Genomic DNA, 27,113 nt, shown 5'->3' on the forward strand with positions numbered 1-27,113 from the left:
CTAACACAGCAGAGCACATAGCTTGAAACTGACTTTCAAGGAGACTTGGACTCTGGAGTCGCTTTTGAAATGGCACGTAGGCTCTGAAGGCAGCTCGGCATGTTTTGAAAATACATGCTTATGTGCCATTTCAGACAATGGGACTTAAGTATATGCCTAAGAGCTTTGCTGAATCAGGTGTCAAACCCTTGGCTCCAGTTTCCCCATCTGGATGTTTAAAATCACTGCCCCTATTTATGTAATGCTATGGGTATGTAACTCCACTACTGTTGTTTTCACATCAGCAAGAGACCGGATTCCCAGGGGTGTTTTGTGCCAAGCCTTTAAGCTTCTTTATTTGTGGCTTGTGTAGGTGAATATTTAAAGGACACTTTTTTTTTTGCCTAATCATTTCAAAGAAGCTATAAAAATTAAAAGTTTATCCTTTCCTCTGTGGTCAAAGCTGTAGTGTGGAATTTACTATTGCAGATGCAGCCAAGCAATTATCATTGCTTTATCCCTTAAAAAGATAGAAGATAAATTTGAAAGAAGATGAGGAACAGAATCCTTCTGTATTTTTCCTCTCATCCTTTTATCTCCCAACGTAGGAAGTTTACTGAACCCTCGCCAACAATTCACTCAGGCTAATGAAGTGTATAAGTAATGGGATTAAATAATCTCAACCCATTATTACAGTGGCTAATGCAGATGTTCTCCCAAACTAAAGCAGATGCGCAGTGAAGAAATCATGCCTGATTTAAAAAAAAAAAGTATTAACCGACTAGCAGATCCCAGCCCGAAGTCAATGAGACATTTAGCTCCAGCGATATAAAACACTTGGTGCAATGCATTATGACACACCTCACAATGAACTACGGTCTCCTCCCAAGGGCCAACACATGTGCCACAAAATTAACCTTAAAAATTTGATGGCACAATAATTTTAATGCTAACATTAAAAGGAGAAATGGTTTAAAAGCACATATTCAATCAAAAAATCATTTACTTTTTAAGAGCCAATTAACAGGGACCATCCACCATTGCCACTGTAAATAAGGCAGCATCAATCCTCCATTATTGCATTCAACACTTTAGCAATAATCCCACTGCAAAGGACACGTAGCAATGGCAAGGAATCATGAGGCACTGTTACCATGCTCTGAAGTAGTAATGATAATAAATAATAAAAAGTGATGAAAGAATGTAACTGAGGAATTAAAGCTTTTAGCAAGTAACAAATGGGATTCAGATTCCGGGTGTCATGAAGGCCTGATTCTGGGAAGTGTCCAACCCTCATTTCCCCCTGATATCAGTGTGAATGCAGAGTGTTCAGCATTTCACAGGAGGCACTCAGCTCCTTGCAGAACAGGCTCCTCAGCTTGTAAAGGAAACTCGAAGTTAGAGACTTAGTTACCATGGCTGTAGCCTCACCTTGCAATTAAGTGAGAATAAATATAACCGAGCAATGTTTGACAAAAGCCAGTGTTGAGAGAAAGGGTTCTAGGAATTAGAGAGAAATCTACACAGGGCTGATTCAGTGATCTCCACAGAATTTTTCAGCAATATTCTGCAGCTTTACTTATTCTAAATACAGAGATTTTAACTATTTTTTTCACCCAAACCGTCAAAATACCAGGGCACGGTAAATGCAGATACTTTAATGGTGAAACATCAAAAGGCATCTGGATACAAAAGCCCTTGAAATTGATGGATGGACTCCTACTGATTTGAAAGGGCAATGGATGGGGCCTAAAGTTTGGATGCTGTTCGGCAGCTTTTATCATCCTGTGGGGTTGCAAAATTACATTGGGATCCTTCAGTCTCACCCCTCCTTCAGTGGGAGTTTTGAGGACACAAGGACTTCAGCATCAGGACTCTTACAGTGGAAAGCTTTTGGGAACAGGCTTTTCTCCTAAGAGTGCTGTTACTTCTGTTCCCAGTCAGGCTAAGTTTATCACAAGAAAAACCTCTCTCTCTTTTGGCACGTTTGTTTCAAGGCTTGGATGGAAACCAGAAATCATGCGCAAGAGGGAAAGGGGGTGGGAAATTAAACTTTTTCTGAACATCATGGATGGGTCTGTTTCTACTCTAAGTTGAGTTGCTCACCCTTAATTGTAAGGCAATGCTGCAATCTACAGTAGAGAGGGGAGTATCCACAGATGTCTAAACTCTGCTGGTTTGTGTTCATGTTGAAAATGAGCCTCGGCACTTACAATGTAGCAGGGTTCACAATACGCTTTCTTCTCCACCGCGTAGAAAGGCTGGCCTCTGAGCTTGTTGCCACATGTCATGCAAGTAAAACATTCCACGTGGAACACTTGGTCCATGGCGGTGCATCCAGTGCCTTCCCCGACAACATTCTCACCGCAACGGGAACAGCGGCCTGGGGGGAAGAGAGGAGAAGAGACATCATAATCATCGCAAAGTCATGAATATGGGGGCTCCAGGTGCTATCTTGAGGTACAATGTCACCACATGGTCATGTACAATTCCTGCCCTCAGCCGCAAAGAACAATCTCATGCCTAGGAAAGATTTGCACACTCTGGAGGATCAGATGGCTCTGGGGCCGGACCCCAGGCTCTGGTGCCTTTCACTTGTATGTCATTACATCGAATGCAGCCCATACCAATGGGGACGTACACTCGCCACCTATGGGAGGCCATCTGGTGGTCTACGTGAGCAGTCTCAATGCAGCTCCCTGCATTCTCACAACAGGAACTGCCAACGCAGTGAGCACCATTGGTAGGGGTTGCAGCAAAGAAATGAAGGACTGAATGGCTAGGGAGATTGCAACACCAATCTCTCACGCTGCGGGCTTACCGTTCTACAGAAACGGACAAATACAGGGCGCACACACAGAGACAAGACAGGGCAGGCACGGACGACGGACCAGGCTTGGAGAGGCTGATGTAGAAGTGCTTTGTGGGACACAAAGGGGGAGGGGGGGAAGGGAGGGAGGGAGTGAAGGGGGAGGGAGGCTGAGTGAAGTTGCTTAGCTCACGGGAAAGGGCACTTCCGAAAAGAAGCCTGTGGCACAGAAGCTGCAAAGGGAAAGGTGGGAGTACTCAACGCAGTGAAAAGCACAGCTCCGAGGGACATCGCTCATTTCAGTCCCGCTCTGATGTTCCACACTGCTGATTACTGATGTTCCACACCGCTAGCATTCAGCATTGATAATGATTTAGCTCAGACATGCAGAATTATGGAACAGAGACAGTGCCAGGTTCTCAGCTGGGGAAAATCAGCATAATTCCACAGAGCTCAACAGAGCAATAACAATTTACAGTAGGGTGACCAGACATCCCAATATAATCGAGACCGTCCCAATATTAGGGGCTTTGTCATACATAGGCAACTATACCCCCCCCCTAAAAAAGTGTCCTGGTTTTTCACACTTGCTATGTGGTCACCCTAATTTACAGAAGCTTAGGTTTCTACGCCACTAAAGGAGGAGATTTCATGGACATATCTAGTTTTCTGAATGAATAATTTCTGTGTCTCTCATTTTGGGTCTTGTCGGACATTACTATTTATCATCTGTATTACCATAGCACCTAGAGAACACAGTCACAGACCAGGACCTCATGGTGCTAGGCACTGTACAAACATAGAACAAAATCACGGTCCTCGTCCCAAAAGGTTTCCAATTTAAATACAAGACAAGAGACGACAGGTGGGGGAGCAGAAGGGAACAGTGGGACGATATCGCATCACGCGTTTGGGACTTGGCAGATGGAGCGGGACGGTTGCTAGGGAAGCGAAGGCTATGCAAAGAGAGCAGGATGATGGCCAGGAGATAGCTGTCCAAATGGTATCACACATTCAACTGAAAGATGGCCTTTCAAATAATTCAATAACCCAGCCACAAAACGTGCACTAATTTAGTGGTGTATCTGTGTTTATCTGCCTTAAAAATAAAAACGTCTGTAAAGCTTAAAAAAAACCCAAACAAACAAAAAAAACCCCAGCCTGCTCAATTGTCCAGGTGGCTGAACTGTGATACTGCTGTGCATGGAACCGATGATGACATTAATACCCAGGTGCTTACAGCTTCTTCACTGCCTGTCCCAAACTTATGCATACTGCTGCCGTACAGTAACGGCTGTTGTGCTGGGCAAGCCCGTTTCAGCAGCAAGTAAAGGCATTTCAGTCCATAACGTGCGGAAGGCACTTTACGACCCTCCAGGATGAGGGGGAAGGTGATGTTTGAGATCTCTTAGGAGAGCTTGGAACGGAACCCAAATCATTTTTATTTGTGAAGTTGCATCAGTGTGGTTGGCACTGTAAGGGACACATAATACAGACCCTGCCGCAAAGAGCTTACACGCTGAGCAACCCGGTGGGAATACTCTAAGTCAGAGAGCAGATAGGAGCATGGTAAGAAGCCCAGCTGCAGGGATGTGACGGGGTGGGGGAGACCCTGTCCCGTGTGCTACTGAATGGGCCCAGGACCCCTGGCTTCCGTGGTCCGGGACGCCAGTGGTTCCTGGGCAGGAGCCAGTAAGGAGCATCCTTCCGCTCCAGCAGTCAGCCCAGACTAAGCCGGGCTGCTCCCTCTTATACTGCTACACCTGGAGCATGCCCGGTAGGGACGTGGGGGCGTGGCTTCCTCTGCCCACGGTGTGGAGTTAACCCTTCCCCGGCCAGTGCGGGGTGAGTTCACCCCGTCACAGGGGAATAAATAGACTTTTTTGCTTAAAGCTTAGCTTTGTAGATCATTCACGCTTGATGTCCTGATTCACAGCCCCGTGCTCTAGCCACTTCGCTATGCTTCCTCTTACATGGATGTCCCTTGCCGTACTGGGAGAGGAGTAATTTAGGGTGAGGTACGTGGTGAGAAAGCGGTGGAAAAGTTTCCTAACAGCGACCATGCAGCAGTCTCGCTGCAGCAACGAGACAGATGAAATGGACTAAAAGGTCTTTTTCATCTATGACATGACAGAGCCCCCCCATTCTCCTCCCTTCTCCGGGTGGACAAGGCCAAGAGTGCTCAGTGGTCTCATCCAAAGCGCTTACGCAGCATTGCTGTAATAAGAAGCGACGCCTGGGGAGCAGTTAATATCTCTCCATATAAAACATGAAATTGAAAGCCATGAGTGTATTGCTTCACACACTGTTCTTCCGGGGGAGTATTCTTCAGGAGAATTTAACCTCCCTTGTGTGCCGTTCTGTGATCATCCGGTATCGTTTTTATGGGGCACTTGGACCCAGAGTAATTTAACCTCTGTGCAAACACGTCTCAGTTTCCTTTGTTAACATGTGAATGGAACATCCAGCAACCAATTCCTTCCCCCCTCACTTCCATTCATCATTCAGCCAGTTCCCATGCACTGGAATATACCTCTTTCTCTGGCTAGCGCGTCACTTTCAAGCTATTTGCAGGCTACTTTTCTGAGCCACTTCTGTTTACTCGTGTGCCAAAATACAGATTTAGGATTCCAGCTCTAGGCCCCCATGCCTGAAAACACTGGCCACCTCTGGGCCTGGTTTTGACCAAAGCTGAATACCTGTAGCCCCTGGGAAGTCAATGGAACTGCACGTGCTGAATATCATTCAGCCTATGGCCTGTTTTTTGCTGAAACCTCTAGGGCACAATCAGCCTCTGAGAAGAAAAAACACAATCCACGTGACAGATAATGCACTCTCTCCCATTGTGGCTGCAAAGAATGGAGGTATATTTTCCTGCAGGCCAATCACACACGACCATTGTTAATTGTGAACATATCTGTGGCTAGATTCAGCTCAAATTAAAGACCCCATGTTTCCTTTCTCACTATTTCCCCGCTGCCTGCAGCAGACTAGTTAATGTCTGTACCTGAGACCAAGTAGCATTACTTCCCATGAAAGGCTAGGCTCACAGAACTCGGGAGAACAAACAGATTGCACACGATTACAAAAATACCCTATGAGGAAAATAGTGGGTGGCATATTACAACGGCAACCCAGAGCAATGTGACCCAGTTGCTTCCGACAGAGGCAAAGACACAGAGAGCCCTTTAAAGGCAGCTTAAAGACAAATGACAAAATTAACATTCAACTTCACCAAGATGGGTCTTTGCAGCGTCACCATTTTCTTTCCCCCCTTTTAGCTTTCTTTTCCCCAGCGCTGATGAAATGGGTTGTATTGGCAGCCACTCCTGGAGTTCTCCAATGCACACGGCAGATGCAGCAACCGCAGGGCATGCTTCCCCCATGGTGCCCCAGCCAGTGGGCCTCAGGGACAGGTTTTAGGGGGAGTTCAATCTGTGTCGGCTGAGAGTTCTCTGAGGAGCTGCCAGGAGCGGGTACCACCACGGCTGATAGTTTCATAGTGGAAACTGGTGGACAGCAATAGCCCCAGACTTTTCTTCTGTAACTTTCCTAACTGAACCCAAGTCAGGTCTCAGTTACATAAAACTTCGGAGTATTATGACCTGGGTCCAGGGAGGTGGAGGGAAGCCGCAATTGAGCCTCATCCCCTGTCCCTACTACGGCTGGGAGAGCTCTCCTGGAAGCTGCGGCTTTCTCACCTCCCCCATAACCTGACATGACTGAGGGAGAAGCCCACTCGGGTCCCTGTGCGCCTCTTCCCCAGTTACGGGAAGTCTTTTCCTTTGGCCAGTGTGAGTGGGAGGAACACTAGAACACAACCGTAACCAATCACCACAATGAAATGACCTGACACTCAGTCCTTCTTTTAAATAGGCTCTATTGTTGTCTAGAACACATCCGAGCAGTTCTAGCATGGTAAGGGAGGGAGGGCATAGCACCCTTCTGCCATGAAGCCAGTATGACCTTGTGCTCTTGGACCAATATCTCTGCGCTTCCATTCCCCATCTGTAAAATGGAGCTAACACAACATTTGGCTCTTATCTATTTAGACGGTAAGTTCTTTGGGGGCAGTGAGAGTCTCTCATTGTGGGTACAGCACTCAGCCAAAACCATATAAAGAGCAGTAATAATAATGAGTAGAAAACACATGGACCTTCACCCACAAAACGCTTTAAATTCATGCATTCAAAGAAATGCCGATAGACTGTAGAGTATACCACAGTTAATCAAAACAAGGTCACATCCCCTGCTGCTTATTGATTACACTTAAATTTCCCTCGATCAACCCAATGTCCTCCCTGGTTTTCATTGCTGCTGGGATACAAACGAGAAGAAATAGAATACATTGCCTTTACCAAAGTGTATTACAGTATTTTTCATATGTAAATACATTGCACCAAATATCAAGCTAAAAGCTCCCCTGGCATTCTCAACACCCTGGTATATTCCCCAGTGCTATTTTTCTAATCATCTCTGCTTAGGAGTTCTCCACCAAGTGTGTTTTAGGAATTCATGACACATCTTCCTTTTGGACAGTTTTGAATCGGCTGGCAATGGATGTGGAAAAATCATTATTCCTAATGAAGAAATATTGACGCGAAAACAGCATTTCGAGGGCAACGTTGACCATAAGTCAACAAAATAACAAGGTTCCTCCCCCCCTTCTCCAATGACTTTCATCCAAGGGTTTTCAAGCACTCCACAAACATCTGTTAATCCTCACAGCCCCATGCAAGGTAGGCATAGTTACCCCCAATAGAATTAGAGAAAGGGGCACAGAGAGAGGTTGATACTACGACTTAGCTCAACCATATTACACTTCTCAAAGGAAGCAAGCATTACCATGAGCTCTGTTTTGCAGATGGGGAAAACTGAGGTACAGAGAAGGGAAGTGACTTGCCCAAGGTCCCCCAGCACATCGGTGGCATAGCCGAGACTAATACCCAGGCTCCCAAGTCCCAATTTAGCGCTATACCCACTAGGCCACACTGCCTCCCTTAATGAACAGAAGTGAGAGACTTGCACAAGTCCACGCTACCGTGGCAGAGCTTAAAACAAAACCCAGAACTCCTGTAGCTCTGGTTAATGTTCTCTGACCATGCACACAACAGGCGCCTTGATTTTGCCCAAGCTGAAAGGAGCGGAAGCTTTGCTCTGGAAGAGAGTAAATATTACCATCTGGCTGAGGAAAGGAGGTGCTTGTCCAAGAGGGGTTATGCTAGGGAAGGGTGCCTTGGCCATGACCTCTCCCAAGCTAGTGCCAACGCTTTGGAGGCTGGTGGCATGGGGCTGTAGGCAACTTGCACTGCCATAAGCTTCTCCCACTGCAGCAGACCCTGGGGAGGAGCTAACCCAGCTGTGAAGAAGCATTATCTCTTGGATTCTAGTGAACTCGAGCTCCCAACAAGACTGGCAGATGGTCAGGTTCATGAATTCGCTCTACTTTTCAACACTGCAGCAGACCTGGGTTCATACCTCAGTCCTGCCTGCGGTTCAACACTACAGATTTTTCTCCTGGACTAATTTGGGGCTAAGCGTTTCAGAAGTGACTAGGGATCTGGGGTGCCTGATTTTAGAAACCTTAAAAGAGACTATTTGGAGGATTGGTGCTCGGTATTGCAAACCCAACAACAAAAAAACCCAGACACACAGATTCACTAGTCACTTCTCAAAGTCTTGCCATTGTAATGTGTGTGATAATCCCTAATCCCACTGGAGTTTGTGAGGGATTTGCCATTGGTTTTACAGGAAGCAAATTTTCCAGACAGTTTTAACCTAAGCTGATAGACGATTTACATAAATGCCAAATAGGGTGAATTAAATTATATGATATTCTCCCACACGTCCCCCTACTCCCGCCACCTGTCCTCTTTTGTTTTTTGACGCAGCTTTCGTGGCAGTTACTCGCCCCTTAGCATTGAACTCACTGTGCTGGAGCACTGCACTGAATTTTCATTATTTGACAGCTGCAGGTCAGACACATCGGTCGTCTCATGCAATGTTTGGACGTTAGACAGATTCATCTTAATTCGCTGCTTCGGCAGATGTCAACGAACACGCGTCGTTCATAGATGCTTGGTGCTTTGAGGCATGTTTGTAACACTCCATGAATTAAATCAAAAGCTGTGATTTAATTACTGACTACTTTCCTAAGTCCTCTTATTTTATCTCAACTACAGAGCACACCTCATGCATAGGTCTCCGCAATGACCGTTCTGACTACTTCCAGTAACAGCAAAGCTTGCTCATTGTTTTCATCCCCTAACCACAGTACAACCTCGCTATCTCACTTCACTTATCTGCAAACCTGATACGTTTCCAATATGCCTTGGTGGTCTCGGCCCACGCACTGCTAATGATTTATCAGCAAATGCAGGGCAATGGTGAGGCCTTGTCTTACTAAAGTTTCATTGTTGTTTGCAGTGCTGTTGCAGCCATGTTGGCCCCAAGAGATGAGAGAGACAAGGTGGGGAAGAGAATGTCTTTTATTGAACCCACCTCTGTTGGTGAAAGAGAGAAGGTTCAAGCTCCTCAGATCTCTTTCTTCAGGTCTGTGGAGCTCGAAAACTTGTCTGTCTCACCAACAGAAGCTGGCCGAATAAAAGATACCATCACCCACCTTGTCTCTAAGCCTTCCTGATATCTTCTCAGAGACTTTCCCATGCTGCTCACCCACTGTTCCTATTGGAACAACTCAGAAGCATTGGTGGATTAATCCTCACCACACCCTGTAAGTGCTATTGCAGATGGGGAGCTGAGGCTCAGATTGGTCAACAACTTGCCCATGGTTACCCAGGAAGTTTGTGACACAGACAGAAATTGAAGCCAGGTCTTCTGAGGCCCCATCCACAGGGCCATCTCTTTCTCCACTGTTACACAGGCCTGCAGTACAAGGTGCTCCAGGAGAGATTTGCCTCAGCAGATACGAATCTGATCACAACTCCCCAGTAGGCACGATGAATGTGCTTCCTGCCAAACTGTGCTGTCACCCCAGGGTGCCTGGGCAAGCTCTGAGAGGAAGGAGGGTGGGAAGCTGCTCCCTGGCTCCTTTGATTTAATTGAGGCATTATGAGGGAGCAACCCACTGTGCTCCCTGGAACAATGGGATTGCAATAATGCCTCTTATGCCTGGTGAAAAACCCCTGGAACCTAACTCCTCCCTTCCCCATGCTCCCCCCAAAAAGGCTCAAGGGCAGGTTATCCCATCAGTTTTACTAAGCAGAATACAGTGCATTTGCATGGTCCAAAGTAATTTTCCTAAATTGCTGCAACCATGATGGGGCCGAGCTCCAAAGGTCAGGTGAGGACTAGAGCATTCTTAATGTCCACATCTGGGGTTTGATTGAGTCGATTCCCATCATGAGAGCCACCTGCAAAGTTTGGACCTGGATTTCCCACAAAGCTAGGGGCTATTCTGATCTGAGCTTCTGATGATGACCCAGCACTGACTAGGTACCTGTCGCAACACAGGAGACTTGACTGTTTTCTTGTGCCCGACTGGTTATTTGCTAGTCCCCAGAAACTGGTAGCCTGCAATGGGTCTCCCTGCCCAGTTGGGGTCAGTGATGTTCTATAGTACTTGACTTAATGCTCACTTTTTGCAGCAGGCTCTGGTTTTTGTTGTATTGTTTCCCTTGGGGGCAGATGTTTTACCATTTGCAAAGTGGTTGAATTACAGCCTCAGTGTAACATCTTGAGATGGAAAAAAATAATAATAAAGGAAACCTCCTTTGCTGATCGATCATGGACATGCAGAGGATAGAGCAAGACGTACTTTATTTCCTTTAATGCTGATGAATGGTGCCCGATTAGATCAAAGCACTCTACCCACAGAGCAGCCATAGCATGGGAACTGGCAGAACAAGCTTCCCTACAGTGCATTACCAATGTGCCTTAACCCTGGCAAGGGAGGACTACTTCCAGAAGGGATATGAGGGACTGCGGCCACCTGTGACACACTGGTCACTACTGATCTAGCCTGAACTGAAACTGGTGTCCGGGTGATGAAAAAGGAATGGGCACTTTAGATGGGATATACACTGAGCGGATTTTAAAGAGGCATATATGCTTAATGAAAAAAATTAAAAAGGAAAGATTTGTTTTGTTTGATTTTTTTTCATGTAATTCTTTGTTTTGCACTGTAAAATTCCAGAATGATTTTTTGTTTGTTTGTTTAAATTAGGTTGGAAAAAGCCCACTTTAAAAAAAAAATCCCCCGCCCCCACCAGAAACAGAGGAAGGGTGGGGGAAGAAAAGTGAGAGGAAGTGGAGGTGGGGAAAAAAAACACTTCCTCTCACTTTCTACTTCCCCATCTCCCTTTCCCAGTTTGAAAAAAAAAAGAGAGAAAGTTTGCTTCAAAGTTTCATTTACAAATGAATATTTTCAACAGAAAGGATTGCTCAGTTGAAAAACAAGCTGCTGCTGCTGCTTAGGGCTTAAGCCGCTGCGTGAAGAATGGAGGGTTTGGTTGCTGACAGTCAACCCCAAACCAACAGCCTGGAATTTTTGGTGAACAAAAAATTGCTTTGGGCTGAACAGAACATTTTGTTTTGACGTGGAGTGGCTTTTAAGAATGATATTGCATTGAAAACCAAGTAAAATCAAAGGAAATTTCATCACGAAAAGTTATTCTGGCCCCTAAAATCAAAACGTTTAGTTTAGAAAACACTGGAATGAAATGATTCCCACTTTTCTTTGGATTTTTGTTTTGTTCCCCCCGCCCCTCTTGCTGAAACAATTCAGCGAAACTGACATGAATTTGTGAAATGTTACAGGGTTGCGAGATTGGCATTTTCACCCAACAGAAAAGTTTCAGCTGGAAAAAAAATCATCTGGCTTTACTCAGAAGGAAATGTTCTTGGGGGCAAGTTATCCCATCAGTGCTATCGGGCAGGTTCTTACGTCTTCCACTGAAGCAGCTGGTGCTGGCTGCTGTCAGAGACAGGATACTGATGGACTTTATGTTTGATCCAGACTGTAAATTCCTATGAACGGCTCCGGAACTCCAGTACCATCCACTGAGATGCATCCCTTTGCACTTACATTTTCAACATCATCATTGCGAGACTTAACTCTTGAAACAGAAAGGACACAAATAGAGAAACAAACGTCTATCTAAAAGGTTTGATTGAAACTCGTGCGGAAAACAAAGGGCAGAGTGTGTGATGGAAATCGGTCTCTCTTCCCCCACCCCTCTGGGGGTGGTAGTGACTTTCTGGGCATTCCCCTGGTCTGCGGGACCTGTTCTGAAATTCTAGACAAGATCTCAGGATCCTCTTTTGGGGAGCCACAAAAATACGTTTCTGGTGGTTTGGTGACGGAAGTCCCAGCCACTGCGCAGGCGGGGGCTGGGTGGGGCTCTGGCTTTCCCATCGGATGCCAAGCACAGCTGTACACAAAAGGTGCTGGCTCAGCGCTCTGACGTGGTAACTCAAGGTGCTTCTACTTGCTGGTAGAAGCAGTGGTGGGTGGTTCTAGGGCTTGCTACACCCACCCCACTTGTTTGCGGGAGCGGCAATGCAGCACAAAACTCTGAGGCCAAATGAGGTCACCTCCTCCTCAGACATTTAATACTCGATGAATGCTTGCAGCCCTCCCCACCCACTCCTAGAGGCCAAATGTGTAAGGAACTGGAGGGCAACAACCCCAGTCTGCAGGGCTCCGGGTGACGAACACTTCCACTCTACCACCAGGCAACCATGGAAGACCTGCAATTAATGCTCTGTAAACCCGGGGGGCCTAAGCATCACACGAAGTGCCGCTCAGAGAAATCCCTTTTGGCAACATCTCTGGTTGGTCCAGGTGCACTGTTTAAGCAGGAAGCTGTCTCTGCAACTCGACTGTTCCGGGCCTGCTGCTATAACAGATCCCACTGGCCCCTGACTCTGACCCTTGGATTGATTCCTGGTCTCTGACTCCAGCTGTGATATCTGGCGAGACTCGTGACTTTGGGTCTGTCCTTCGGCTTGACTCCTAGTTCCTGACTCTGGTTCTGACCCCGGGCTTTACCACCAACTCTCAACTACTGCTCCAGCTACCAGGCCCTATTCCTGCTCTGACCACTAAACCTGACTCCTGGTCCTACTCGCTTAGGCCAGACTGTCCACATCCCGGTCGTGACAAAAGGTGCCGATTCCCAGCTGCTCTGAGCCCCAACATACAAGAGTTTCAAATTCAGACAGGTTTCAGAGTAACAGCCGTGTTAGTCTGTATTCGCAAAAAGAAAAGGAGTACGTGTGGCACCTTAGAGACTAATAAATTGGTTAGTCTCTAAGGTGCCACAAGTACTCCTTTTCTTTTTGCAAATTCAGACAGAAACCCGGGCCCCTTAGTGGATGCTCAGCTGAGAACCAAGCCACTGGGCAGGTGAAAAAGAACACATCAGCCTGGCCACAACACGCACTGACACAGATACCAGCTTTTCAGCCCACAGTGGGGAACAGACGGACTTCTACTGTTCACCCAGAAGTGACCTAATGGAAGTTATTCAGAGTTATTATTATCTGCATTACTGTAGCACCTAGGAGCCTAGTCCTGGACCAGGACCCGTTGTGCTAGGTGCTGTACAAACAAAACCGCAAAAACCGCCCCTTCCTCCCCAAGCCAATCATTTCATCTCCTCCTGGCAAAGGCTGTCAGCATTCTCCCAGACTCACAACCAGCCCCCAAAATCACACACTGCTCACTGGAGCACTGCTGAGCCTGAGGGACATGGTTCATTCTCCACCGGCCAGCACTCCAGCTGGTGTTCAGCAGCCTGCTTCCACCTTGCCAGACTGCTGGGCTTGCAAGTGGCAGGAAGCAGAGTGTGCTGTGTCCTCTGTTCCGTGGGGAAGTGGAAAAGCCTGGTAACAAGTAGGAGACGTGAAACTTTGAGTCAGAGATTCTCGCTCTGCCAATTGCTCCTGTCTGCCAACCTGCCTCACGTCTGCCTGGGGAGGAGCAGTTGAGGAAATGTCGCTAAATAGAAAACAAGGGAGCAAAAGCTGGGAGAAAGGAAGAAGGTGGCAAAGAGAAGAGACTCCAACAGAAGTTTGCTGCTGGGCTGTCAAACCACCAAAGGCTTTCAGGCCTGGGATTGTCGAAGGAGTCTAAGGGTGTTGGATGCACAAGCCCCACTGAATTTCGGTGGGACACCTGACTCCTTTGAACAGGAATCCATGCAGCAATGCCAGGTGTATGATGCATTTCTGCCTACACACTGCCCAGGTGTTAAACTGAATCCATTGTGCACCTTTGAGTGCCTGACCTGCACTCTGACACTAACCCATTTCCCCTGGGCCGAACTTCTGTCACTCCAAACTTCTGAGCAGCTCTGAACAGCTGCCTTCACTTTTCTTTACACCAGATAGCGGTTTCCTTCTTTCCCACTCAGGCTCGAGGTTCACTATCTGATTACCAGTTAGTGCAAGAACTGAGAGCTTTGTTCAACTGCAAAGAGGCGGCTCTTCCCTTCTGAAAGGGGCACACACCACTTGGTTTTACTACTGCAAGGGCCAGAGACACCATCCCTTAAAACCATGACACCATTATGGAGAGAAAGTTCTTTTAAGGTCGTTATTTGATGTTGCTAAAACTGTATCCTCCTCTGAGAGCTGGATTGTTGGTATGAAGGGAGCCTGCTCTTACTCGCAGAGGCAGATGGAAAAATAGTACCAATAACTCTCCAAAGCATTTTAAAAATGGTCTCCCTATAGCACATGCGGCCTATGCAGAGTACATGGTGGAGGAGTGTGGTAGAAAGGCACGAGTTATGGCTTGTTGCAACTTGTATCCAAAACAGAACATGAAGCACAGTGAGACTCAATTTGGTTTAAACAAAACAATGACTCACATGATCCAAATGGGTTTTGAGGTTCAAAACAGTTTGGTTAAATTTGTCTATTTGTAAATTATTTTTCCTTTCCACAGTCCTCCTGTTTTTGGCCCTGGCATGGATCAAGAGCACTCGAACACAGCACGTAAGTCAGTTCCTGGGAAGACTCCAATCCAATTTCTAGAACAGAGGGTTGCAGTCGCTTTCGAGTTAGTTTCAGATCTGCATCCAAACTTTGTGATGCTTGACCCGAGCCTGGGGCTCATCTGTTTGGGTTTCATCACTCCAACGCCACTTAAAAGGAAAACCAAACCATTCTTTCCACTACAAGGCACAGATGGGATGAAGCAGACTCAAATGCTGACCGCGGTTTGGGAAGATACTTCTCTATCTGAGATATGGCAAAAGCCTCTTCCTACGAATAGCAGCAGGCCAGGCTCCGACCATTATCAGGACATATTGCTAGCCGAAAGAGAAGCAAAATCAGGGGACATTTGCTCAAAGAAAACCTGTGAAACGTCTTACATAAGAACAATGGCTAGATTGTCAGGCTCAACGGGTAGTGATCAATGGCTCCATGTCTAGTTGGCAGCCGGTGTCAAGTGGAGTGCCCCAGAGGTCAGTCCTGGAGCCGGTTTTGTTCAATATCTTCATAAATGATCTGGAGGATGGTGTGGATTGCACTCTCAGCAAATTTGCAGATGATACTAAACTGGGAGGAGTGGTAGATACGCTGGAGGGCAGGGATAGGATACAGAGGGACCTAAACAAATTGGAGGATTGAGCCAAAAGAAATCTGATGAGGTTCAATAAGGATAAGTGCAGGGTCCTACACTTAGGACGGAAGAACCCAATGCACAGCTACAGACTAGGGACCGAATGGCTAGGCAGCAGTTCTGCGGAAAAGGACCTAGGGGTGAGAGTGGACGAGAAGCTGGATATGAGTCAGCAGTGTGCCCTTGTTGCCAAGAAGGCCAATGGCATTTTGGGATGTATAAGTAGGGGCATAGCGAGCAGATCGAGGGATGTGATCGTCCCCCTCTATTCGACATTGGTGAGGCCTCATCTGGAGTCCTGTGTCCAGTTTTGGGCCCCACACTACAAGAAGGATGTGGATAAATTGGAAAGAGTCCAGCGAAGGGCAACAAAAATGATTAGGGGTCTGGAACACATGACTTATGAGGAGAGGCTGAGGGAACTGGGATTGTTTAGTCTGCAGAAGAGAAGAATGAGGGGGGATTTGATAGCTGCTTTCAACTACCTGAGAGGTGGATCCAGAGAGGATGGTTCTAGACTATTCTCAGTGGTGGAAGAGGACAGGACAAGGAGTAATGGTCTCAAGTTGCAGTGGGGGAGGTTTAGGTTGGATATTAGGAAAAAATTTTTCATAGGAGGGTGGTGAAACACTGGAATGCGTTGCCTAGGGAGGTGGTGGAATCTCCTTCCTTAGAAGTTTTTAAGGTCAGGCTTGACAAAGCCCTGGCTGGGATGATTTAATTGGGGATTGGTCCTGCTTTTGAGCAGGGGGTTGGACTAGATGACCTCCTGAGGTCCCTTCCAACCCTGATATTCTATGATTCTATGATAAGAACGGCCAGACTGGGTCAGACCAAAGGTCCATCCAGCCCAGTATCCTGTCTACCGACAGCGGCCAATGCCAGGTGCCCCAGAGGGAGTGAGCCTAACAGGTAATGATCTAGTGATCTCTCTACTGCCATCCATCTCCACCCTCTGACAAACAGAGGCTAGAGACACCATTCCTTACCCATCCTGGCTAATAGCCATTAATGGACTTAGCCTCCATGAATTTATCCAGTTCTGTTTTAAACCCGGTTATAGTCCTAGCCTTCACAACCTCCTCAGGCAAGGAGTTCCACAGGTTGACTGTGCGCTGAGTGAAGAACTTCCTTTTATTTATTTTAAAGCTGCTACCCATTAATTTCATTACATTCATTACCTTGCAGCACTAATCCCCACACTGTCTGCCTTCTACCCACCCCTAAAGTGTACGCAGGCAGCCAATGGCATCTTGACTCTCAAATGAGCTCATTCTAGATATACTGGACCAAATCACCAGCTCAGGAGATGTAAAGTGGTGCAGCTTCACCAAAATCAATGGAGCTACGCTCACCAACACACATGAGCTGATGATGCAGCCCAGATTGTGCGCATGACCCAGCTGGGCTGTGCTCCAAGTCATCCGCCTGTGAGATGCTCCTCACCTAGGTTTCAGAGTAGGTTTCCATTCTTCTAGACACATGCAACTGTCCAGGGCCAGAGGCAATTATCTCACGTTTCCTGAAGGATCATTTCCCCACTCTATGTCTCAGTGCTGTGATTGTAAAAACCTTGAACTTTTGTCCTCTGTGCAGGGCTGCAGGTAGGTCTCTCCTCTTCTCTTATCCTAAAGGTCACGCTATTGCTTCATGAAATGAGGCAAGCAATAAAAAGATTAATCCATTCCTAGCAATTGTGCAAAAAGCAATTATGCAAAATTGGACAGATCTTAGGCACATTAATTCCCTCTCTCGCGCTCCCCCACCCTACACCCTGCCCCACTCTGGTGGAAGCAGTGTCTGCAATGTAGAGAGAGAGAGAGAGAGAGAAAGTTGCGAGCTGGAGACTAATTGGCACCCTACAAAATACTGTTGAGGCTCCCTCTAAATCTATTCCACTTGGTCCTCAGGAACTCAGTTCGGCTCCAGCCTCATGACGTAGGTTCCCTTCTTTGGCATACCGCAAAGCCACACTGAGTTGATCCAACTCAAGCGCAGATGGTGGGTATAGGCCGTACCGCACATCCAAAATTACACAGTAAACCTCTTTCTTTACCTACATTCACACATTACATTGTATTTACTATACATTGTACGACGTGTTTTGGGATTGGTGTGGTCACTTCGTAGGAACCAATCCCAGTACATCATGCACTGTCCATGCACGACCGACTCCTTCCCCCTCATTTTATGTTCCAGGCTCCTCTTACCCATTGTTATCTGGTGCATTGTCAACGGTACCCTGGGTGTTCCCTCTTCTTAGCTAGTACAGACATTCTGTTTCCAGCTTGCTGATCCATTTACCTCCCTAATCCTGTCTCCCAAAAAATAAGGCCTTGCCCACATCCAATTACTCCTGTCAAGCCTGGCCTACAAATACCATTTCTATTTTAAAAGCAAATGCTCTGCTTGGGAAAAGATTTTGGATTGATGGCTCTAGAGAATGAAGTCCTCTGTTTATCCACAGCTCAGGGACAGCATGGGCTGAGTCAGGGCACAGCTCCCTAACACTGTACCACCAGCATGCCTCTATCCCTAGCTCGAGGGACCGTAGGTCACTACTTGTCAATTCAGCTCATAGCTTTTCTGATGGGACTGCCCACAAAGGTGTCAACTACCGTGTAACAACGCCTGTGTGTGGATTGCCTGTGGAGTTAAACCTAGGACCTCTGGATCTCAATGCAGAAGCGCCTCTCCTGCTTGAACTATCAGACCAGGTCCAGAGGCAGTAGCAGACCCATAAGACTCTATTTGTGACCTAGCCACTAGAGGGGGACAAGGCCACTCTGAGTTACTGTTCACTGGGGGAGGGACTTTGTGACATTAGGAACAGGACTGAGGCCTTATGGATATGCAGAAATTGCATTGGTTTAACTTAAATCACTTTTTAATCCAGTACAAACCTGTGTGGACAGTTATCCAGTTCCTAATCAATTTAACCTAAGTCTGGTTTAAAGTGAAATAAGAAAGTCATAGAATCATAGAATATCAGGGTTGGAAGGGACCTCAGGAGGTCATCTAGTCCAACCCCCTGCTCAAAGCAGGACCAATCCCCAATTAAATCATTTAAATCATCATCATAAGTCCACACAGCCTCTTGCACCAGTTTAACGAAATCAGTTTAACAATCACGTCATATGTTAAACTGGTGAAACTTTCCTGTGTAGACAAGGCCTGAGAATCCACAATCCATTTCTGGATACCTCATAGCCACCGGGGGCAAGAAATTTGTCATAAAAATGAAGTGGCCATCCTCTGCTCACACTGAACAGAATGGCAAACAGCTATTCTTCCTCCTGTGTTACTTCCTTATGTATCCATGATGATTGTCCCCACCCCTCCAAATGAGGGATATTATGTACAGGGTGCATCAAGCGTTGCATATCCAGAATGTACATATTAGATTTTATCTTCCTTTTTATTTTATTCTATTCTATGCAAAGAAACTAGACAATATTTCTGAACATAAAAAACAACTCTATATTTAGAAATACAATGTGCATAGAGGAAGAGGTTATGACTGGTTTGGTGCCAGTAGGGGTGTTACTGAATGAGCAGTCACTGGGGAATTACAGACGCACGTAGCACTTGGTGACTGATGTTTTGATCAAGCCCAGGGGTCTACAAGCTATAACCATAAAGACATGGGATGGGATTTGCAAAAGAGCCAAGCTTTGCCCTAACTTGGCTCCCATTGCAGACGCTGTTAACTCATTCCCCCGCCCCCAACAGCCCTGGAGAGTCAGCACCACTGAAGATCGTTCAGATCTAGTAAGGATTTGCAAGGGACTATCAAAAAGGGAGTGAGAGGCAGAGGATGTCAGCTGATCTCAACTGTTGTGACAGAGTACGGGGAGGAAGGAAATCTCTTAGCAAGTATCAAACCCAGCAGTCACTCTGTGCCTCCCATAAGGAGGGAGATACTGGAAAGAGGACTTAGTTTGACCAACCAGACCTTCAGGTGGGTTGTACTGGCTGCATCAGAACCCAGCTCACCATTGAGCCATGGCAAAGGTAAAAGCTGATTTTTGGAAACAATCACCACATGCAGAAAGGGGAGGCCCATTGGTACTGTGGCTCACTCCCACTCATTCATTAGAGCACATCAAGGTGAAGGAAGCAGGCTTCCTCTGAACATGGCATTTAGGGGGCAGCAGCTAGAATGAATTACCCTTGCAGGGCATGCAGATGAGGAGGAAATACTGACGTTTCAGCAAACAGCGGGTTTTTAAAGCCAAAAATATAATGCAAAACGATAAAAAAAAACAAGAAACCATCTCCGGTCCTCAAAAACTGCCCTCACATAAACAGCTACAAATAATTTATTCTGTCTGTTCACTCATGTGTAATCAGAATCAGAACATGTGCTTGCTACAGAGCAAGTTATTAACCTCTCAAGGTAGTGTCTGGAACCAGCATTTATGGGGGAAATTGTGTTATAGTACCGTTTACTGGATGAATGGAACACAGGGCTTGATTCATAAAAATAAGCAAATGGAAGCTCCAGTTTCACAACTAGGTGCATTGTAGGGATGTGCTAAAGCCATTATTGGGTCCAGGAAAGAACATGGTTTAATTGCGAAGTGAATTAAGCCTAGAGCATTTGAGACCATTAGTCCACCAAGTTCAGTAGCCTACCTCTAGCAGTGACCAATATATGATGCTGCAGAAGATGATTCAACCCTCCTCCCACACACTTACATCTATCATCTCTACTGTACATTAATGCACAGTGCAGAGTTGGGTGGAAGGTTTCCTTCCTTATTCCCGGAATGCCTATAAGCATGCCTCTATCATGTACCTAATTGTGCAGTGCTATGCTTGGGGTGGGTGGAATGCCCTTCTGGACTCTCAATGAACCCTCCCCATGAAACATTAAGATCATTGGCCCATGTAAGTAGAGTAGTAATTACTGGCTGTAACATTTGTATGTGCCTGGAGCTTAGGAGAGACACAAATGAAAAAAAAAATTCTAATACGAGCAAGCACATTCGTAAATTAAGGATATCCATAATGAATCAGACTTGATTTCACGATTTAAATTCACAGCCACCTCAGTCTTATTACTAGTTGAAGTTTGTCTTCTGTTTTCCTTTACTGGACTGGAAAGCTGGCAGATCACAGGGTCTCATGTTTGCCATACACGCTCCAATCAATAGGGCGCTCTCGCAGTCAAGATGGTTGATAAGGTACATCGTGTTTTGCAAGTCAAGAGGAGTTTTTGTTCTTGACTGATGGGCAGCATTCAGAAACCTACAGATGTGTCGAAGTGGGGTTTCATGATTTGAATACCCGTTTGGACCATCAATGGCTAGGCTTTTGAACGCCCATCCCGACCCTTGCGTCTTAGCCAAGAAAACACTGACTGCAGGCAGGTGTGCTCCATGGATGACGTGACGAGCCCCAGTGTGATGCACTGGCAGGCTCGAGAAGAAGAAATGAGAGAGTTCTACCACTTTTGATTCGTTTCATTCTTCTGATGCTCCCCCTCCTTTTTGTGCCTCTGACAAGCACTCCATGTTGATTATGCTGACGCCAAGAGCAGAGCTGGAATTTTTTCTTGCGCCTCTCAGATGAGAAAGTGGGTTATGATTCATCTCACACAATCTGAGTCAAAGCGATTCCTTTTTAAAAAAAACACTTTTTGTACATTTCCGACTGAAAAACGCTGGGGGGAAGACACTCAATAAATGAGAAAGTTCTGTTTATAATGATTCTTTAGTGTATTTCACTCTCAGCTAAAATAGCCTCCCCCCACTAAACAATGTGACATTCAAAACACCCAGAGAAAACCACAAGCAGAAGACAAAAACACCAATAAAAACAAAAAGACAAATGCTAACAATGAAAAACAGAAGAAACAATCCACACTACACTGCGCACCCCTACCTGTAATGGCATGCTGGTTGTTAGACTGGAAAGTAACTGATTACTACGGTGAATTATCAGTTTTTATAATAGCTGTGTATTATCTAAATTCTGCAGTGTGATAGCATTAGTGGGTACATTATATTAATATCACTTAAGATTACTAAGCTTGATCCTGGAGCACTTTTCTCTCTTTCTTGTTTTCACAGCCATGTTATTAACACCCCAAAATATGGTTATGATTTCAACACCAATAGAGCCTTAAGCACAATTGCATTATTCTACACCGGAGGAAGTAAAATGTTGTTGATTTTGTCTTCAAATGAGAAGAAGGCTGGAAAATAGCACATTGGGCTCAAAGGATTTCTTTGTTCAGTTCTCAACTCTGCCACACACTTCCTGTGTGACCTTGGGCAAATCACCTAATCATTATCAATCCTCTAGCCAGCAAGTCCCCCAATATTTTATTTTCTGGCTCTCCAGTAAGTTTGATAATGGATTTTTATTTAACTGTTTTAAAAAAGAAAGTGTTGCTTTTGTTTGCATCCAGGAGATATTGATTTGGGGGGCCGGGGACAGTTTTGTTTTTGAGGGTTGAATCATTCTCTTCATAACTTGCAGCCTCTTCAGTGAAGGGACTGTCTTCCTATGTGTTTTCACAGCATCTAGCACATTTTGGCCATTACCACCTGTCACCGTGCCGTTGTGGGTCACAACTGAGAATACCAAATTCAGGACAAACTGCTGAGAAAAAGGGCGGATACACCCCAAAACTGGAGGTTATTCTCCCATGAGATATGCCAAACCAGTAACAAAAGTAAAACTTCTGTTTCACCACACTGGCTAACAAGAAGTCATAAAAGCAGTTTCCTTAGGCATTCCACTCCTTGTATCACCCCCAAAACATTAAACTTAGAGATGAGTGGTTCTTTAAAACCAATCTCCTCAAATAAAAGATCCATTTGATCCCAAAGGACCAGCCACACACCCAGGTCAATATACAACTCAGATCTGATCCAATAATCATGCTGATGCCAATCCCTTAGTGTCTAAAATCTAAAGGTTTATTTATAAAGAAGAAAGAAAGTTAGGTGAGAGTTAAAATTGGTTAAAGGAATCAAATACATACAGTAATTGCAAAGTTCTTGGTTTAGGCTTGTAGCAGTGATGGAATAAACTTCTGGCTTAAGTCAAGTCTCTGGCTGCTTCCAAATCATTGGAAGGACCTCAGTCCCTTGGTTAGAATGCTCCCATTAGTATAAATCCATAGTCCAGAGACTGGTGCAGGAGAGAGGCAAAATGGAGGTGTTTCCAGGGCCTTTTATAGCTTCTGCCATGTGGAAGGAAACTCATTGTTTCGAACAAAGCCCTCAGCACAGCTAGTGGAAAAATCACAGGTGACAAGATGGGGTTTGGAATCACATGGACAAGTCACATGTCCATGCATAATTTTCCTTAGTCACAGCAGGAAATCATGACCCATACCCCAGACAGAACCTTTGCAGGACAGTCCATTCAGTGTAGATGGGCATCTCCCATGGTCCACTGTCAGTTAAATGTTTCTTGATGAGCCATTTAATTTGAATAGTTCCTCCAAGATGTGCTAGCTAACTGATGTTACCCCAGGAGCAAACATTTGAAATCTAGGTAAAGAGACAATACTCATAACTTCAAATACAAAAATGATACATGCATACAGATAGCATAATCCTAACCAGCAAATCATAACCTTTCCATGACATCTTACAGGCCACATTTTATACAAGATTTGTTGCAAATATATAACAGTGTTGCCACAATGATGTATATGGTCATATTTTAATCAGATAACATCACACCACTGCATCAATAATCAATCATCATCCCAGTGTAGGAAGTTTTTAAATGAATATGTTGATCTTTAAATACACAGTAGGGAGGTCACTGCAGGTTGCTGTAACTGTGATGTTGCACTCCATATGATTTTATGAAAATATGGTAATGAGTGTGAATATAATGTAACTGGAATATGCTTCATACAAAAGGTCTCTTGCAAGATATCATTACAAAGTTTATAATCTACTGAGTGTGATCATCCTATTTGTATAAATGTATCATTCTTGTATCTGAAACTAGAAATATGAAATATAACTCTGAGAGGTCCTACTGTAATTATGCAAAGTGTGGGCCATTAAGGGCGGTTTAGAGTCTTGGTGGCTCCCATCAACTAGGACAATTGGTTGTAAATGGTTCTGTTTACTCGCAAGCCTTCCCGTGAGTCAGGCCAGGAAGAATGAAGGCTTGGGGTCTCACAGGATATGTGACTATGTCATGTGGTACTGGAATCCATCTTAAACCTCGTGCTCTTCCATTTAGAAGGAGGGGTGGGGACTCAGAGACAAAAGATTCCCACCTTGTGCCAAAGCTATATAAGGGGGTGGAACAGAACAAAGGAGGCTGCAGTCATGAGAAATCCCCTAGCTACCACCTGAACTGTAACAAGCACTGTACCAGGGGAAAGGATTGGGCCCAGACTCGAAAGGAGTCTAGTCTGTGAAAGAAGCTTATTGGAACATCTCTGAGGGTGAGATTTTATTGGTAATCAGTTTCTTCATGTATTAGGCTTAGACTTCTGTGTTTTGTTTTATTTTGCTTGATAACTTACTTTGTTCTGTCTAAAGAAAAGGAGGACTTGTGGCACCTTAGAGACTAACCAATTTATTTGAGCATAAGCTTTCGTGAGCTACAGCTCACTTCCTCAGATGCAGTGATGAAGTGAGCTGTACCTCACGAAAGCTTATGCTCAAATAAATTGGTTAGTCTCTAAGGTGCCAGAAGTACTCCTTTTCTTTTTGCGAATACAGACTAATACGGCTGTTACTCTGAAATTTGTTCTGTCTGTTATTACTTGGAACCACTTAAATCCTACTTTTTATACTTAATAAGATCACTTTTGCTTATTAATTAACCCAGAGTAAGTAATTAATACCTGGGGGAGCAAACAGCTGTGCATATCTATCAATCAGTGTTACAGAGGGTGGACAATTTATGAGTTTACCCTGTATAAGCTTTATACAGAGTAAAACGGATTCATTTGGGGTTTGAATCCCATTGGGAGCTGGGTGTCTGGGTGCTGGAGACAGGAACACTTCTTAAGCTGTTTTTAATTAAGTCTGCAGCTTTGGGGCGCGTGGTTCAGACCCTGGGTCTGTGTTGCAGCAGGCTGGCATGTCTGGTTCAACAAGGCAGACTTCTGGAGGCCCAGAGAAAACGGGCTCAGAGGTAGTCTCAGCACACCAGGTAACAGTCCGAAGAGGGTTTCTGTGATCAAACGCGTCACAGTAACATTCTCTGATATTTCACCATAGCATTTCATTCTTCCTAGCAGACACCAGAAAACCATAGTCTTTCATTTATTCAGAGTCAAGACAAAAATCACTTCAATTCATGATCTGCAATCCACCTTTGCGTTACAGCACGGGGTAGTCAGGAAAGTTCTCTGTAAAAATGATAGCCCGGTGCTCTGCACTTATTCTCTTTTAAGTGACTTCATTATCAGATCAGCTCCATTTACAAGTGAAAATAAGATTTTGCTGACGGCCAGAGATTCAGACTTAACCAGGGAGCTAAAAACAAAAAGGCATGCTGTTCAGATGGGATTTTATCACCCACAATCACAATTCTGGGGTTGGAATTTAAGGTGGTAATTTTGTTTCAGACCGCTTGTCTGCAGCCGTGCTAGTCTGTAAACCAAGTGGCTGTGCCTCAGAAAAACTCAAGACAAAAATTATGCCCTTTCTTGCACTGGTGAGCTGCGACCGAAGACAACCAGTGGCCTTCCTGGGTTATCTGTGCAGCAGGTGGGCAGGTCTGTAGTGAGCCCAGTGCTCCCTTGTTACCATGAGCCACACCCTGCAAGATGCCATAACAACAATAATCTATATAGCTACAATCGGAGGATTGCAACAGCCAAGAAAGGAATAAACAGCATGTGCAGATGAAGTGCCATGGGGAAGGGCAGTGAGATGATTTGCATGCTCATGGCGGCAGCTCTCCTTTCATTTAAAATGGAGTAAATCTGAAGTAATTTCCCCACATCAATGGGGTTTCACTGATGAGAGGAGGACCAGACCTCTGGAAAGACAGAAGAAGAAACTTCTTTAATAAAATCCCTTCCAAAGCTCTCTCTGAGGAAACCAACAGCCCCGTATGCACCTCTCCTGCACACCGGGGGATAACTGTGAGCTCCTTGGAAAAGGCAGCTTTGTCTGCACAGGACTGAACAAACTGCCCCCTCGCTTGCAAACACACTCCAGATGGTTATTTCGGGTCTGCTGCAAGACGCACGGCAAACACCACCCGCAGCCCTCTGCGACTGCACTTTCCCTACCAAGATGCCTTATCCTGAGGGGCTGCTCGGTCACATCACCTCTCCTTGTTTTAACGAGACAAATGGCACCGGGCTTTGACTCCTCAAATAGTCTGCAGTTAAAACAAGCTCAAAATAAGCATTGCAAAAAATGACTGGCCTCTTGTATCCAGCAGCTGCTTGCCAAAAGGCACCAGCAGAATGTAAAGGGGGAGCAGCGGACAAGTCAGCTGGACCAAAATCTGACCTTCCTTTATTTTCTTTCATACTTTCACACAAACATAGTCAGGGCGGCTGGGGCTAGTGGTCAGAGCAGTGGGCAGCCGGGCCTGCAGCGGGTGGCGATACATAGTGGTCAGAGCCAGGGTCAGGAACCAGGAGTCAGAGCCAAGGGTTGGAACTGGAATCAGGAACTGAGCAGGACCAGAGTAAAGCAGGAACAGAGCCAGAGCAGGACTGGAGGGAGGCTGAGAACAGGAGTGATCCCACTTGAGGGTGTAAACACTGAGCAGCCGGGGGAATAAAGTGCTGGTTCTGTTGGTTACTCTGGCCAGTCAGGACACTTTGTTGCAAGCCAGCTGTGCATGACCTGTGAGTCCTCTGTTGCTCACAAGAGTTGGAGCTAGCTGGTCCCAACAACAGGAGCTGAGGGACCAACAGTGAGTCAGTGGACAGGGGTCCTGATGGTACCTTTTCTATCTTAATCATCATTGCCCGTGTGGTGACGCAGGCTGTTGTGTTGCTGGAAGTGCCTTCATTAGATGAGACATAAAGCTGAGGTCCACATCACTTGTAGCCATTAAAGGCCCCATGAGACTTTTGGCAGGAGATGGGGCGTTAAGCCACATGTGCTGGCCAAGTACCAACTTAGCTGCAATTTCCCCTCTAGCTTCAACATGAGGAGTTTACCCTCCACCAAATCAAACCATCCACTTGCAGGAATATACCAGATGCCACTAAAGGGAGGGCAACGTTTCAGAGGTGAACGAGTGTAAAGGATCTCTACATGAACAGTCCATACAATACTTGGAGATCCTTCTTAATGTAAAGGAATATAATAAAAGGCAATTTATTAGAGATCATTAGCTGAACAAATGATTAAGGCATCAGTGTAGGACTTGGAAGATCCAGCTTTAAGTCCCTGCTCTGCCACAGACTTCCAGTGTGACCTTGGGAAAGTCATTTAGCCACTCTGTGCCGCAGGACCCCGCCCCCATTGTATGGATGGGGAAATCGGCCCTGTCCTTCCTCACAGTGGTGTTGAGAGAACATATACATTCGAGATTGTGAGACACTCAGATACTATGGTAATGGGACCATATGAGGGACTGTGCTTTTGTTCTGTGTCCATGACTAGGGCTCCTAGGCACTAAGGTAATACAGATAATTAATAATGAATCATACGGAAGATAGAAGAATATCCAACATTGTGCAGGCGTGATAGCATTTATATCGTGAAAATTTCCATACGAGAATTTGGTCTTTATTGCTCAGGATGAGGATATATCTTTAGC

At 45.6% G+C, this 27,113-nt stretch overlaps 1 protein-coding gene across 1 annotated transcript in view; it reads right to left on the minus strand.

Moving 5' to 3' along the window:
* Positions 1 to 27,113, minus strand: part of LPP (LIM domain containing preferred translocation partner in lipoma) — a 432,571-nt gene that overhangs the window by 62,831 nt on the left and 342,627 nt on the right. The window contains exon 10 of the mRNA XM_084639858.1: positions 2,193 to 2,362. Within this exon, the coding sequence (XP_084495984.1) occupies positions 2,193 to 2,362 (170 nt within the window). The remainder of the gene's footprint in view (positions 1 to 2,192; positions 2,363 to 27,113) is intronic.

The sequence above is a fragment of the Lepidochelys olivacea genome (genome assembly GCF_965140295.1).
Source record: "Lepidochelys olivacea isolate rLepOli2 genome assembly, chromosome: 9".
NCBI lineage: Eukaryota > Metazoa > Chordata > Testudines > Cheloniidae > Lepidochelys > Lepidochelys olivacea.